This window comes from Rattus norvegicus, chromosome 10, assembly GCF_021556685.1.
Source record: "Rattus norvegicus strain SHRSP/BbbUtx chromosome 10, alternate assembly SHRSP_T2T, whole genome shotgun sequence".
Lineage (NCBI taxonomy): Eukaryota > Metazoa > Chordata > Mammalia > Rodentia > Muridae > Rattus > Rattus norvegicus.
Genome location: NC_141543.1, coordinates 109,354,570 through 109,367,140, shown reverse-complemented (window position 1 = coordinate 109,367,140; position 12,571 = coordinate 109,354,570). Strand labels below are relative to the sequence as shown.

The 12,571-nt window shown below is 54.3% G+C and overlaps 2 protein-coding genes across 39 annotated transcripts in view; one reads left to right on the top strand and one right to left on the bottom strand.

Annotated features, from left to right (window-relative positions):
* Positions 1-1,203: 1,203 nt before the first annotated feature.
* Positions 1,204-12,145, bottom strand: Tmc8 (transmembrane channel-like 8). Of its 29 annotated transcripts, none has more exons than XR_015631028.1 (16): positions 11,649-12,145; positions 10,663-10,900; positions 10,408-10,556; positions 10,038-10,187; positions 9,767-9,849; positions 8,907-9,043; positions 8,631-8,778; positions 7,433-7,603; positions 7,126-7,265; positions 4,212-4,335; positions 3,764-3,861; positions 3,427-3,610; positions 3,057-3,187; positions 2,509-2,972; positions 2,182-2,260; positions 1,204-1,776 (listed from the first exon to the last, which is right to left on the bottom strand). XR_015631028.1 is itself a non-coding variant. In XM_087574358.1 (16 exons), exons 2-16 carry the CDS (start codon positions 10,821-10,823, stop codon positions 1,522-1,524), a joined length of 2,169 nt encoding a protein of 722 aa, XP_087430484.1. In that variant the 5' UTR covers positions 10,824-10,900; positions 11,649-11,736; the 3' UTR covers positions 1,204-1,521.
* Positions 12,080-12,571, top strand: part of Tmc6 (transmembrane channel like 6) — an 18,212-nt gene continuing 17,720 nt past the window's right edge. For 3 of the 10 annotated variants that reach the window (XR_015631046.1, XR_015631042.1, XM_087574388.1), the window contains exon 1: positions 12,271-12,455. The gene's annotated coding sequence lies outside the window, so the exon portion shown is untranslated. Of the gene's footprint in view, positions 12,456-12,571 lie in introns of all 10 variants that reach the window. The other 7 variants (XR_015631037.1, XR_015631030.1, XR_015631034.1 and 4 more) reach the window with 5 other exon arrangements.

Here is a 12,571-nt window from a genome sequence, read left to right as displayed (position 1 = left end):
AAACAAAACAAACAAAAGTCAAGAGACACAGAAACTGCCCCCGAGGCTGCTGGCTTGTTAGCTTCAGAACTTTGTAGAGCATGCCTTCCAATCGGTGGGTTCAAAGCAGCTACAGCTTCCAACTTCAAAGCTTCTCAAACTCAAAGAACTTCATGGAGGGTGGGAAGGAGAAAAGGAATCCCAGGCACAGCTGCAGGCCGCTCCCCTGCCCTGCCTTTACAGCCCTGAGAGAAGGTACCCCCCCACACACACAGGTCTCAGAGTGGCAGGTCTGTACCTGGCACTGAGAGACTGGCGGGGTGTGAACTGTCACCCCTCGGAGGCTCGAGTGGTGCCAGAACCAGGTTCTGCAGAGGTGTGGCCATTGTTGGCATGGAGTCTTAGACTCCGTCCACAGTTGCCTGGCAACAGCCAGGTGTGCCTGACTCACTATAAAAGGGGCTGCTCGGGGTTGGGGATATAGCTCAGTGGTAGAGCGCTTGCCTAGGAAGCGCAAGGCCCTGGGTTCGGTTCCCAGCTCCGAAAAAAAGGACCAAAAAAAAAAAAAAAAAAAAAAAAAAAAAGGGCTGCTCGACAACTCCTTTCTCTTTTGCTTTCTTGCTCTCTCCTCTTCCTCCTTATCACCCCTCTCTCCATTCCAACCCCCTCTCTTTCCATTCCCCTCCCCCTTTCTCTCCACCTGCCTCCTGGATGACCTCTACTACCTCTCTGTCTCTCTCTGTCTCTGTCTCTCTCTGTCTCATCTTTCTCTGTCTCTACTATCCCCTCAACTCCCCTCCCCATGCCCTGAATAAACTCTATTCTATACTATATCAGAGTGTGGCTGGCACCTCAGAGGGAAGGGATTCCTCTGCATGGGCTCGCAGAGGCACCCTCTTCCCCTGCATCATACCACCGCGCCTTCACCAAACATATCCCTGGCCTCTCTTTATAAAACACAACAGCCATGATCTACTTTCCCCAAGGGACCCAGACATCACTGAATTTCAGCAAGCCATTCTCCGGCTCTGGGGTGGCTTCCAAGCTCCACCCTGGTTTAGTGTGCCTTTGGGGTCCACGTGTTTGGTTCAAGACCCAGCACTGCTTCTCGCAGAGCATGGCTTCACCTTTGTAGGGGCACAGAAGTGCAGGTTTGTTCCAGATCAGCTCTTGCAGCCTCATGGAGAGAAATATACAAATGTTTCTGAGAGCAACTCTAAGAAATTCCAGTGTTTCAAAAAATATATATATATTTATAAATTGCACCCGTGAGTTTATATTCATACTGTTTTGTACACTGTACAACACTCAATAAAAATTGAAGGAATGAGATAAAAGAGGTAGAAATTCTCCTGTTCTTCTTGGTGACCTGAGGGTGTGGCTCACTTTGGAGAACCTTGCCAGAGGGCCAGGAGCCATCTGTAGGCCGTGGTTCGGGGTGGGGTGGGGGTGGGGCAGAGAGCATGGGCAAAAGGAGGTGGAAGGGCGGGAGTGGAGGCGCTGGAGGAAGCTGAGGTAGAGCCGAGGGACGTGGGGTCGGTGCTACAGCTCTGTGAGGCTGGGGAAGTGAAATCTGGAGGCGGGAACCGAGGCACTGGGGGTTCCGAGGCTCGAAGAGCTCAGCCTGGTGGAGGATCCCAGCCAGGGTGTCCTGGGACCAGGTGAACCTGGGCATGGGAATCCCGGGCAGAAGGATCGTGGACGCGAAGCTCGAAAGTGAGGGGACTCGGGCTCTGGGCTCAGCTCCGGCAGCAGCCGCGACAGGTCATCCACCAGGTGCCACTTCTCCTGGACTTGCTGCGCAGGGAGAACAAGAGAGCAGAAGTTAGTTAGAAACAAGCTGTAGCCAGGAGCCACGCCCGCAACGCAACCAGAGGCTACGCCCCCGTCAGGACGCGTTCTTAATGCAGTAGCGGGAGGCCACTAGAGGCCCCGCCCCTAACCTAAGACTCGGAAGCACCATGGCCCCGCCTCCAAGGCGTCCCAGTCCCTACTCGACCACGCCAATAACCTAAGGCTTTGCTTCAACCCAAGGTCACGCCTCCACCGAAGTAGGCTGCCTGTCGCAGGACCGGAGGATTTCTTCCTAACCTGGAGGTACACCCAACCACAAGGAAGAAAGAAACCCACCTTCCCAGCTCGGTCCTTCAGAGTAGCTAGCTACACACTCAAGGGTCTGGCCACAGTGCCATGCACACTCACCCACACCAGTTGCTTCCTCAGCTCATGGATGGCTCTGGCATTCGCCCGGGACTGGGAGATGCAAACGGTCAGGACGAGGCTTAAGGCAGATAGGACTCCAGTTCAGTCACCTCTCAGATCACAGTCATCCTCATCTGGCCTGACTTCCTTGCCTCTCCCCCCCCCCCCCGCCCCCCAAGTCTCTGTCTTTAAGACAGAGCCTTGTCCTGTAGCCCAGGCTGGACTGAAGCTCATTCTGTAGGTAGGGTGGCCTCAAATCCACAGCAATCCTCCTGCCTCAGCTTCCTGAGTGCTGGGATTACAGGTGTGCACCGTCTGCGGACTCACCATTAGATCCCTGTGCACACTGCTTTACCACCATCACCCCTTCTTCCTACAGCCCTGGAGTCTTCCAGCACGGCAAGTAGGTTCACCTGGGGCTGTGTTTCTTCGGTGGTGGTCATGCAGTCCTCACAGCATCCCAGGAGGTCAGAAGTACCTTACAGTATACCCCAGGTACCTATCTTTGAGCCCTCATTTCCCTGGCTCCTGCACTCCCGGACACTGTCTAGAGATGCTCAAGTGTATACCATCCACCCTGGGGAAGAAAGGAAACCCCTGGAGTTTCTCCCTGTGTCCTGATGGACAGTCACCTGAGCAGAAAGAGGAGTGGGAAGCTGAAGGCATGGGAGCTGAGGTAATGGAGGGCATACTGGCCAGGAAGTGGGAGCTGGAGGGCCACCAGCTCTGGTACCACCTGCCAGGGGGCCGAGTAGTTTGTGAAGAGGCCACAGTCCCAGGAGGAGTGGGTGCTGGAGAGATGGGAGCAGACAGGCCTGTCAGAACCTGGGGTAGGAGCTGCTGGGCCAGCCCCCCAAGTCTCCAGCCTTCCTCACCTGCTGATCACGTAGGCCAGAGGCACTGCAGCCAAAAGCAAGCCAAGGAGCAGCACCAGATGGAAGAAGAAGATGGAGCTGGAGGCTCGGAAAAGCCGTGGGGATGCCTTGGAGTTCCTCAGGAGGGTGTACTGGGGGGTGGGCGATAACAGGACTTACCAGGGTGCTTTGTAGACCATGGAGTTCAGAGAAGGGAGGGTAGAAACAGAATGCAGCCTCGGGGTCTCCTGAACCAGCCCCCTCACCTTCTTTTTCTTTTTCTTTTTCTTTTTTTTTTTTCTTTTTTTCGGAGCTGGGGACCAAACCCAGGGCCTTGCGCTTGCTAGGCAAGCGCTCTACCACTGAGCCAAATCCCCAACCCCCCCCTCACCTTCTTGATGTAGAAGGTGAGAAAGAAGAAGACACTGTTGAGTAGTGACAGCAGGGGGCAGTAGAAGAGACCCATCCAGGTGACAGTCTGTGCAGCCACGATGTCCAGCACGTTTTTGGGCACCAGGAACTCCTCCCGGTCCAGCCAAGTCCAGAACCAGCCTGAGAAGCGCTCTACTAACAGCCTGGGGTAGGGAGGATCTGGGTACTCTCCAGGCAAGTATTCAAGCCAGGAGGTCTTCCCTATGGGCCACCATACCCTCACTCAAGGGGACACACCTAGCTCACGCTTGGCTGTGGCCTCTGGCCATCCCCTGGGGTGTCCCCATGTAGCTCACCTCCGAGGCAGGCTGACCAGGAAGGCGAAGGCCACGGTGAGCAGGAAGTTGAAGATGATTAATTTATATAATTCTTCACCCACCGAGTTCTCCCAGCACTGCGGTGCAGAGAGGGGGAGACCAGATCCATCACTATCCTTAGGTTCCTCCAGATTCTCTTTCCTCACCCATTGCTTTCTTGAGTTGGGGGTGGGTGGGTTGGCGGCTGGGGTGGGTCTCAGTGCCCGTTTGCAATCAGACATGACCTCAGGGATAGACTAGAGCAGAAGACTCCCATGCCGGGAGAGCTAGGGCAGGGTGCAGGGCGCCCCCTTGGTGCATGCCGTGGTATGGCAGCTCCACTTCCAGCTACTCACAAAAATGAGACCCGGGGAGGGACAAGGACTACAATGGACTACTCTGGAGTCTGAGGTGGGGCTTTATGGGGAAGGATGGGGCTGCTGGCCACCTGGTAGTCGCAAGCGTTGTAGCCGTAGGTCTCACAGCTGGTCTTGTTTCTGCCGATGCACAGCACCGTCTGACCCAGGGAGAAGGAGAACATCCCCAAGCTGACTAGCTTCAGTACCACGCACCTGCAGGCGGGGCATCCGTCATTCGGGGATGCGTCAGAGGGTCGGTACGACTCTATCCAGGCTGGTGTCTAAGATCCTGTGTCCTGGGCTCTGCCCCTCTCTCGGAGCTCAGCCTCCTTCCAGCTTGCTTTTGCTCCCGTCAGTGTTTCTCAAAACGCGTTCCTCAAATCCGACGCTACATGATTCCCAGGGAATGGGTCCCGTTTCTAAGCCAGTTAGGGAAATACTGTGCCACCCAGCTATCCTCCTTGCTGCCAGCTTTACAGTTTATTCAGATGAGTCCCACAAGAGAAACTGCACTTTCCTGGGTCCTCAAAGCTTCAGGTCAGATAACATCTGCTTTCTCCTCTTTTATTTCCTATGTAGCCATGGATGGACCAGAACTCACTCTGTAGGCCAGACTAGCCTCAAACTTACAGAGATCTGTCTGCCTATGTGTCTGAGGGCTGGTGTTAAAGGTGAGCACCACCAAGTCTGGTCACCTTCTGTCTATGTGTGTGTCTGTGCGTGCATATGCAGGTGCATGTGTGTTGGGTACACTCTCCTGTACATGTGCATGAGACTAGAGGTTGACTTTAGGTCGTTGGTCAGACTTTCTCTCTCTCTCCTTATATATTTTTAAAATTTAATTTTTGTTCATTTATTTGAGACAATGTCTCACTACATAGCTCAGGCTGGCCTGGGGCTCATTCTGTGAACCAAGTTGGTCTCAAACTCTGCCTGCCTGTCTTTGACTCCCGAATGCTTGCTATCTATCAGATCCCATCACAGATGGTTGTGAGCCGCCATGTGGTTGCTGGGGATTGAACTCAGGACCTCTGGAAGAGCAGTCAGCACTCTTAACCACTAAGCCATCTCTCCAGCCCTATCTTTATTTTTAAAATTATGAGTTATATGTCTGTGTGGGGGCATGTGCCTGTAAATGTAGTTGTCAGTCAGTGCCAGAGGGGTTGAACCTCCCTGGAGGAGCTGCCTGACCTAGCAGCTGGGAAGGTAATTTGGGTCCTCTGGAAGAGCTGTGCCTGGTTATAGCTGCTGAGCCATATTTCAAGGGTCCACTTTAAAATTTTAATTTGGAGACAGAGTCTCCCACTAAACCCAAAGCTCTGCATTGAAGTTACATGGGACACTGAAGTCTTGGGACTCACCCATCTCCCCGACCCCGCCACCGCTGTGTGGAGTGTTCCAAGCACATGCCACAACACCCAGCTTTGATGTGGCTGCTGGGACCTGAACTCAAGTCTCCTTTAATGCTAAGCACACACCGTATGGCTGAGCTACATCCCAGCCCCACTAGTTAACTCCCGGGCTCATAGCTCAGTATTGTGTGCTTCAGAAACACAAGCCACACCTACTTTTTGAATGTGTCAGGACCACATAGCCTTATGGCCTGGATCTGTGACATGCCTATAACCAGGACAGTACAGTGTCCCGTGTGACTAGAATGGCTGGCAACCGAGGCTTGGTCTCCAGTTCAGTAGGAGCTGAGAGGCAGAAATGGCTGCCCTTTGGGGTACCTTAAAAAACCAAACCAAACCAAAAAAACAAAGGCAAGCCTGGTACGGTGGTGCAAACCTTTATTCCTAGCACTGGGACGCAGAGGCAGGCAGGTCTCTGTGAGTTCAAGGCCAGTCTGGTCTACAGAGCGAGACCCTATCTTAAAAACAAACAGCAAACAATTGATGCACGACCTCACTTTTCTTTTTTTCTTTTTTCTTTTTTCTTTTTTTTTTTTTTCAGAGCTGGGGACCAAACCCAGGGCCTTGTGCTTGCCAGGCAATAGATCTACCACTGAGCTAAATCCCCAACTCCTCACTTTTCTTTCTTTCTTTTTTTTTTGGTTCCTTTTTTTGGAGCTGGGGACCGAACCCAGGGCCTTGCGCTTCCTAGGCAAGCGCTCTACCACTGAGCTAAATCCCCAACCCCACTCCTCACTTTTCTAAGGATGCATTGTGTACTCTAGGTTTGCTAGCCTGGGTGCTCCCAGGCTAGTCCCTGTCTCTTTCCTGTCTCAGCACAGGGCTGCTGGGGTCACAGATGTGTGCTACCACATCTGGTTTTCTACATGTGAGCCAAATCCCAGCTCGGGCTGTCAAGCTCGCTCACACGGCATGGACTCACACCCTCCGAACCCTCTTGGCTGACTTGGACAGTTTTGACAGCATCTTGCCGCGCAGCCCATGCTGGTTTCGAACTTGGGACTCCCTGCCTCGGCATCTCAAGTGCTAGTTTTGCCGCCATGCCTGGCCCAGTTTGAGCTGTTTTTTAGTGTGTGTCTCAAAGCAAATCAGAATCGACCACAAGGGATGCAGAGAATGGGTCCGGCGTTTCTAGGCTGAGGGTCTGGCACCTAGTGCTCATGCTTTGCAGGAGCTGTGGACTTTTTTAAATGTTTTTGTTTGCTTTTGTTTGTTTGTTTGTTTTAAACAGGACTTTTCTGCATAACCCTGGCTGTCCTGGAACTCACTCTGTAGACCAGGCTGGCCTCCAACTCAAAGAGGTCTGCCCGAGTCTGCCTCCCGAGTGCTGGGATTAAAGGTGTGCGATGCCACCACTGCAAGTGTCCACAGCTGGTTTTTGACTCCCCAAAGCCAAAGAACATCCCAACCCTCTAAATGGCCCTCTGCTTGGTGCAGGTTGATGGCGCCCTTCAGGGGAAGCCTCAGATTTGGGTCCCTAAGGTAGAATGTTCTAGAAGCACTGCTCACCTCCCCTTTGGTGTAGTGGTGAATGTGTGAGTCTCTCAGTTCAGGGCCCGAGGACCACAACGCGCCACCCCCGTATGCTCACCAGAACAGGGTGAGATTGACTTCGGTGCTGGGAGGGTAGTTCTCCACCTGGATCAAGACTGTGAACAGTTGGGGACCCAGGAAGTTGACCAGGGCGATGACTCCAGGAGGCAGGTACTGGAGCACCAAAAAAAGGGACTCCTGTAGGGAAAAGGAGGGGAGGTCAGGGTTCTGAGGATGGGACTCCCATGCAGGGTCTTGACCTGAGCCCCCATTTCTCTCCTCTGCCGAGTGGGAGCACTCTCCTCCTCCCACAGTCCACACCAGAAAAAGCAAACAGTAAAGAAAGGAGTTTAACTGTCCAGTACCTCCTTGTTGTCCTGTGAGTACTTGGTGGCCCAGAAGATGGCGCTGATGGCTCCGATCACTAGGAGTACAATGAGGACGTTGGTACGCAGGTAGGTGAGAAGGCGGCAGGCCTTCTGGGCCCGGGTCTGCTGTTGAGCCAGCTCCAAGCGGTGGCCCTCTTCCAGCTCCACCTGATGGGCAGCAGGGAGGGGTCTTGAAGTACTCCACATTCATGCCCACTTTCACCCAATCACTCACTAGCTACCTCTGATCAGACACTCTCTCACTCAGCTACACACACATGCACATGCACACACATGCGTGTGTGTACATGCCTTTTGTTGTTGGGTCTTCTATTTTTACACTGTGTGTGTGTGTGTGTGTGTGTGTGTGTGTGTGTGTGTGAATGCCATGGTGCACACGTGGAGGTCAGAGTACAGCTTGTAGGAACTGGTCCTTTCCTCCCACCATGGGATCCAGAGATGAACTTTAAGCCGGCAGTCTCCATGCAAGGCCCTTGACCTGAAGAGCCATCCCGCCAACCCCTCCTTGTTGAGACGGGGTCTTGTCTCATAATCTTGGCTGGCTTGGCACTTCTGCAATTGTAGCCCAGGTTAGTCGCAAACTCAGGGCGATCCTCCTGCCTCAGCCCGGGATCCCAGTGCTGGGATCAGACATGTAAGACAGGGTCTCACTATGCAGTCCTGGCTGACTTGGAAACCACAGACATCCTCCTGCCTCTGCCTCCCAAGGGCTGGGATTAAAGAGATGTGCGCCGCCAGGCCTGGCTCACACATTCTTAGAACATTTGCGTGTTCTCAAAACACAGCTGGCTCACAGTGCGAGGGTCGCTCTTTTTTTTTTTTTTTTTTAAGATTTATTTATTATGTATGCAGCATTCCACCTGCATGTACATGTGCAGGCCAGAAGAGGGCGTCGGATCCCATTACAGATGGTTGTGAGCCACCTTGTGGTTGCTGGGAATTGAACTCAGGACCTCTGGAGGAGCAGTCAGTGCTCTTAACCGCTGAGCCATCTCTCCAGCGCCACGGTCACTCTTATTCACAGTCACACACTATCCCATCGCACCTGGGGCTCATTTAAATATACACTGTGAATGTCTTCAAGCCCGGCACACTTGAGCACACTCACACAGCCCCTCTCCTCCGCTTCCATCAGCACACACGTGTGCTTGGGCGCGCGCTCTGCCTCACGCACCTTCAGTTCATTGCTGATCTCGTGCTTCTTGATGGTGGCGGCTTCCCACACCCGGATGCAGAAGTCCCAGGATGAGAACACTTTGGCGCTGAGGGGCGTCCTGTAGCGCTGGCCCACGAGTGTCTGCTGTGGGAGGCCTTCTGCCATCCTGGAGGAAGGGAGAAAGACTTCTGTGGGGGTCTCGCCACTTTGGGGACCAGGATAAGCCTCACTGCTAGCTGAGGATCTCCTTGCCCCAGGAAGGAGGCCTGGAGGCGACATGGGATCTTCCCTCACCTCTGCAGTATCACACAGAAGCATAGGAGCAGGCAGGCCAACGGGCTAAGGAGGTAGGCCAGGCGGATGCTGTACGCTGAGCTGCTCTCTGGCCCTGCTCGGTAGGCACCGTAGAAGAGATAGGTGTTGTTGAAGGCCTGGAGAATGAATGAAGCTGAGTGCAGGGCCCTGTTCTAACGCTCGCCCTGGAAGGACAGCCTCTCCCTGGGTGTCCCAGGCTGGCCTTGAACTTGCAATCCTCCTGCCTCCATCTCCGGAGCGCTTGCAGGTATGTGCCACTGTCCTGGCCTAAGAAGACTCATTTTACAGACACTCAAGCCAGGTAACTTGCCCAAGCCTGCAAGGATTTGGATCAAGATACTGGCTCAGTGGCCTCCAGGAATTGGGAGGTACCCCCTCCCCCAGTCCCCAGACAGGGTTTCTCTAGGTAGCCTTGGCTGTCCTGGAATTTGCTCTGTAGATGAGGCTGGCTTCAAACCCAGAGATCTGCCTGCCTCTACTTTTCAAGTCCTGGGATTAAAGGCATGGCTACCACACCTGGTGGGAGGTGCTAAGCTCATAGGTCTGGATTCCTTCTGCCATTTGTCTCTTGCTGGGTTCTATAGGTCATGGGGACACATCCCTATGTCCCTGGATCTGGCCTGGCTGGCTTGTGGAAGAGTCTCCCTTAAAAGCCAAAATCTCAGGGGTTGGGGACTTGGCTCAGTGGTAGAGCGCTGCCCTGGGTTCAGTCCCCAGCTCCGAGAAAAAAAAAAAAAAAAAAAAAAAAAAAGCCAAAATCTCTCTCGAGGGAGCAGGGGTCCTTTCAGACTGTGGTCTCCCAGATGTCCTAGAGCATTGCCAGAAGATACCCCACTTACCCTGCCAGTTAAAACATTCCAAAGTGGGTTGTGGAACCTTGGAATGTCACTCTGGGGCAGGGGGCTGCCGGAGCACTGGAGACCTGCTGGGTGGGAAGAGAAAGGCATCAGGATAGGGTCCCCCAAACAGGTGACACTCTGTCTTCCAAGTCTATGTCTCTACCCTAATTCTGAGGCTGTCTGAGGAACTGGGAAGAAGGTCATGTGGAGGAGAATCCAAAGCTAGCCCTTGCAGCATGCCCAGACTGATATCCACAGGGTCAGCACTCACTCAGTTTCAGGGCAGGGCCTGGCTCAGGGGAGCGGAGCCAGAGCAGGGGCAGCAGCACAAAGCAGGCAGTCAGCAGCATGGTCAGCAGGTTGAGCAGCAGCAGGAAGCGAAGGAAAGTGAAGTAGGACTGGATCCCGGTCCCGAAGAGGCCTGTGGGAGAAAAACATGGAGAGTCAGCCACGATGAGAATCCCAGGACTGTGTGTCGTGTGCCAATGTGGACGAGCCCAGGGCAAAAATAGGGCTTCGCGCACAATTAACTCCAAAAGGCAATCGCCCAGCTAGGTGTGTACAGGAGAAATTCGAGGAGTGTACAAGGACGGAGGGGCTGACGAGGGAGGTGGGAAGAGAGGGTCGGGATGGGATCCTACCTCCAATCTCGTAGAGAGCTCCCTCCCAGAGCCCGAAACCGCGGCCTAGCCGTTTTGCTGCCTCCCCCAGCTGCTGTCGTGCCACCTGCCTCGGGCGATGCCACCGCTGCCAGCAGGAGTTCTTCACGCCCTCGGGCTCCCGCAGTTCCCTGCAGGACCATGGCGATGGGGCGCCCTTGAGTCATCCATCTGACAGGTGCGTCCCCGGGCGCCCCCACCCTCACCCCTGGTCCGGTGTGGCTCAGCAGCACTCACCGGATGAAGCGCTTATCTGCCATGGCGTAGGGCAGCATCCGCACAGGCGTCCGGGAGGCGCATAGCCGCTCCACTTCTTGCTTCCACAGATCCTCCGAGGACGCCTGGGATTCAGATCTTCGTGGGGCTGGTCCTGACTGCACCGACCACTGGCGAAACATCCCAGTGGGCGCGCGGGACAGACAGGCAAGATCCTTGCTCGCAGGAGTAACGAGGGGAGCCGAGCTCCACCTTGGCCCTGCCAATGTTCACAAGTGAAAAGAAGCCTGCTGGGGTCGGACCCCGGGCTGTCCCACTCCACCTCTTAAACAGACCCACTGACCAAAGGCCTTAGTTTCCTGCCTGTCAAATGCGGTGAAAGGCCTCCAGGATGTGAGGAAAGAGAAGCCACCGGCAAAGCAAAGGCCGGCTGTCATAAACCTTAAGCTTTGGAAAAACATCATCCCCAGTCTTTTTCCATGTGCTGGTTGGTTTTTTTGGGAAGTCACCCCTGTCCTGAACCCGGACAGCTCCTACAATACAGCTTCCTGCAACACCCCAGTCCTGGATGTACTACGGCTCCGTTCTGTGTGTTTTGCCCAGGCTGTGTCTGCTCTGGCGTTCTTAAGGGACCCAGAATAGGAGGCGTGGCTATATCCCCAACCAAGAGAAAAGAAGGTACCCCCTCCAAACCGTCCGGAAGGAAGCAATAGCCTTGGCCTTCTTCCCCTCTCACCGTCCTTATCGTCCCGGGGCAAGCAGTTCACAAAGGGGCAAGGGACCAAACTCCCCGAGGAGCCCCCTGCTATGACCAGCTCTCAACACACCAAACAGGGTGGTGAGGGAGTGGGGAGTGGGTCACGTGACAGGAACCCGGGGGTGGGGGCCCACTGCGTCTCCTCCCCTCCACCCACTCCCGCCTTCCGCACAGTTTCCTCTCCCTCTGCGTGCACTTCCTGTCCTTGAGGGACACGGGCACAGGTGAGAGGTGTGCGGTGGGCACGCACCAGGCCGACCTGCTTTTCTGTGCTCCCGCTCCCGCAAGCCCCCTTCCTGGCGGCCAGATCTTAGACGTGTCCTGGTGCAGGAACCCTTATCTGCGGTCGGCAGTCACCGCAGAGTGACATGGCATAGTGATAGGTGGAGGTGATTGGCTCTCCGGAACCCTGGAGTTTTTTCTTTTCTCTTTGTGTTATTTCAAGACAGGGTCTCACTATGTAACTCTGGTTGTCTTGAATTCATCATGTAGACCAGGCTGGCCTTGAACTCACAGAGATACTTGCCCAAGGTTGGAATTAAAGGTCTGTGTCATTACCACTGGGTGGCAGGTTATTTCTGAACTTCCCGCCTTCATCTCGGGTGCCCTCCCCATTACTATGCCCTGGTCAGGGTTTGGCACCATGCCCAGCCTAAGTGCTGAGGAAGCAGCTTCATGCGCGTACTCGTAACTCACTGACGAGACCTTTAGGAGTCATCTTGGCCATTTCCCAGTTCTGGAAGCCCCAGCCTTTCCTCCCTGTTCACATCTTTTAAAACCTTGTTATCGTAGCTCTGGATTCTGAGTCTGCCTGTGTCCCTGCCCACAGGCTCTGTACTCCCAAGTTCATACAGGAAGGCTCCTCAGGAAATGACTTTCAAAATTCAGAGTAAGAGCAAGGAGTCAGCAAGGAGCTGAGGAGGGCTGGGTCTTCAGGCCAAGACTCCTGGTGCCAAGACACATCTTTGTAAACCCACCCAGGCACAGAGAGACAACAGCTAAGGAGTTTCCTTCCCCTCCCTGAGCTAAAGTGTACCTCAGGCTTCATCTCATTCCGGTAACCCCACACACCACTTCCTGGTGTCTGTTAACCTTTGTGTGTGTGTGTGTGTGTGTGTGTGTGTGTGTGTGTGTGTGTTGGGGGGCGCTGAGGGGCTCGTCTTTCCCTTCTGC

Excerpts from the sequence above, each read along its gene's own strand:
- Tmc8 (XM_087574355.1), bottom strand. The coding sequence starts at position 11,105 with ATGATGTTTTTCCAAAGCTTAAGGTTTATGACAGCCGGCCTTTGCTTT. Across the intron at positions 9,044-9,766 it reads GGAATGTTTTAACTGGCAGG|GCCTTCAACAACACCTATCT; the intron begins GTAAGTGGGGTA and ends TTCATTCTCCAG. Across the intron at positions 4,336-7,125 it reads GTCAATCTCACCCTGTTCTG|GTGCGTGGTACTGAAGCTAG; the intron begins GTGAGCATACGG and ends CCCCGCCTGCAG.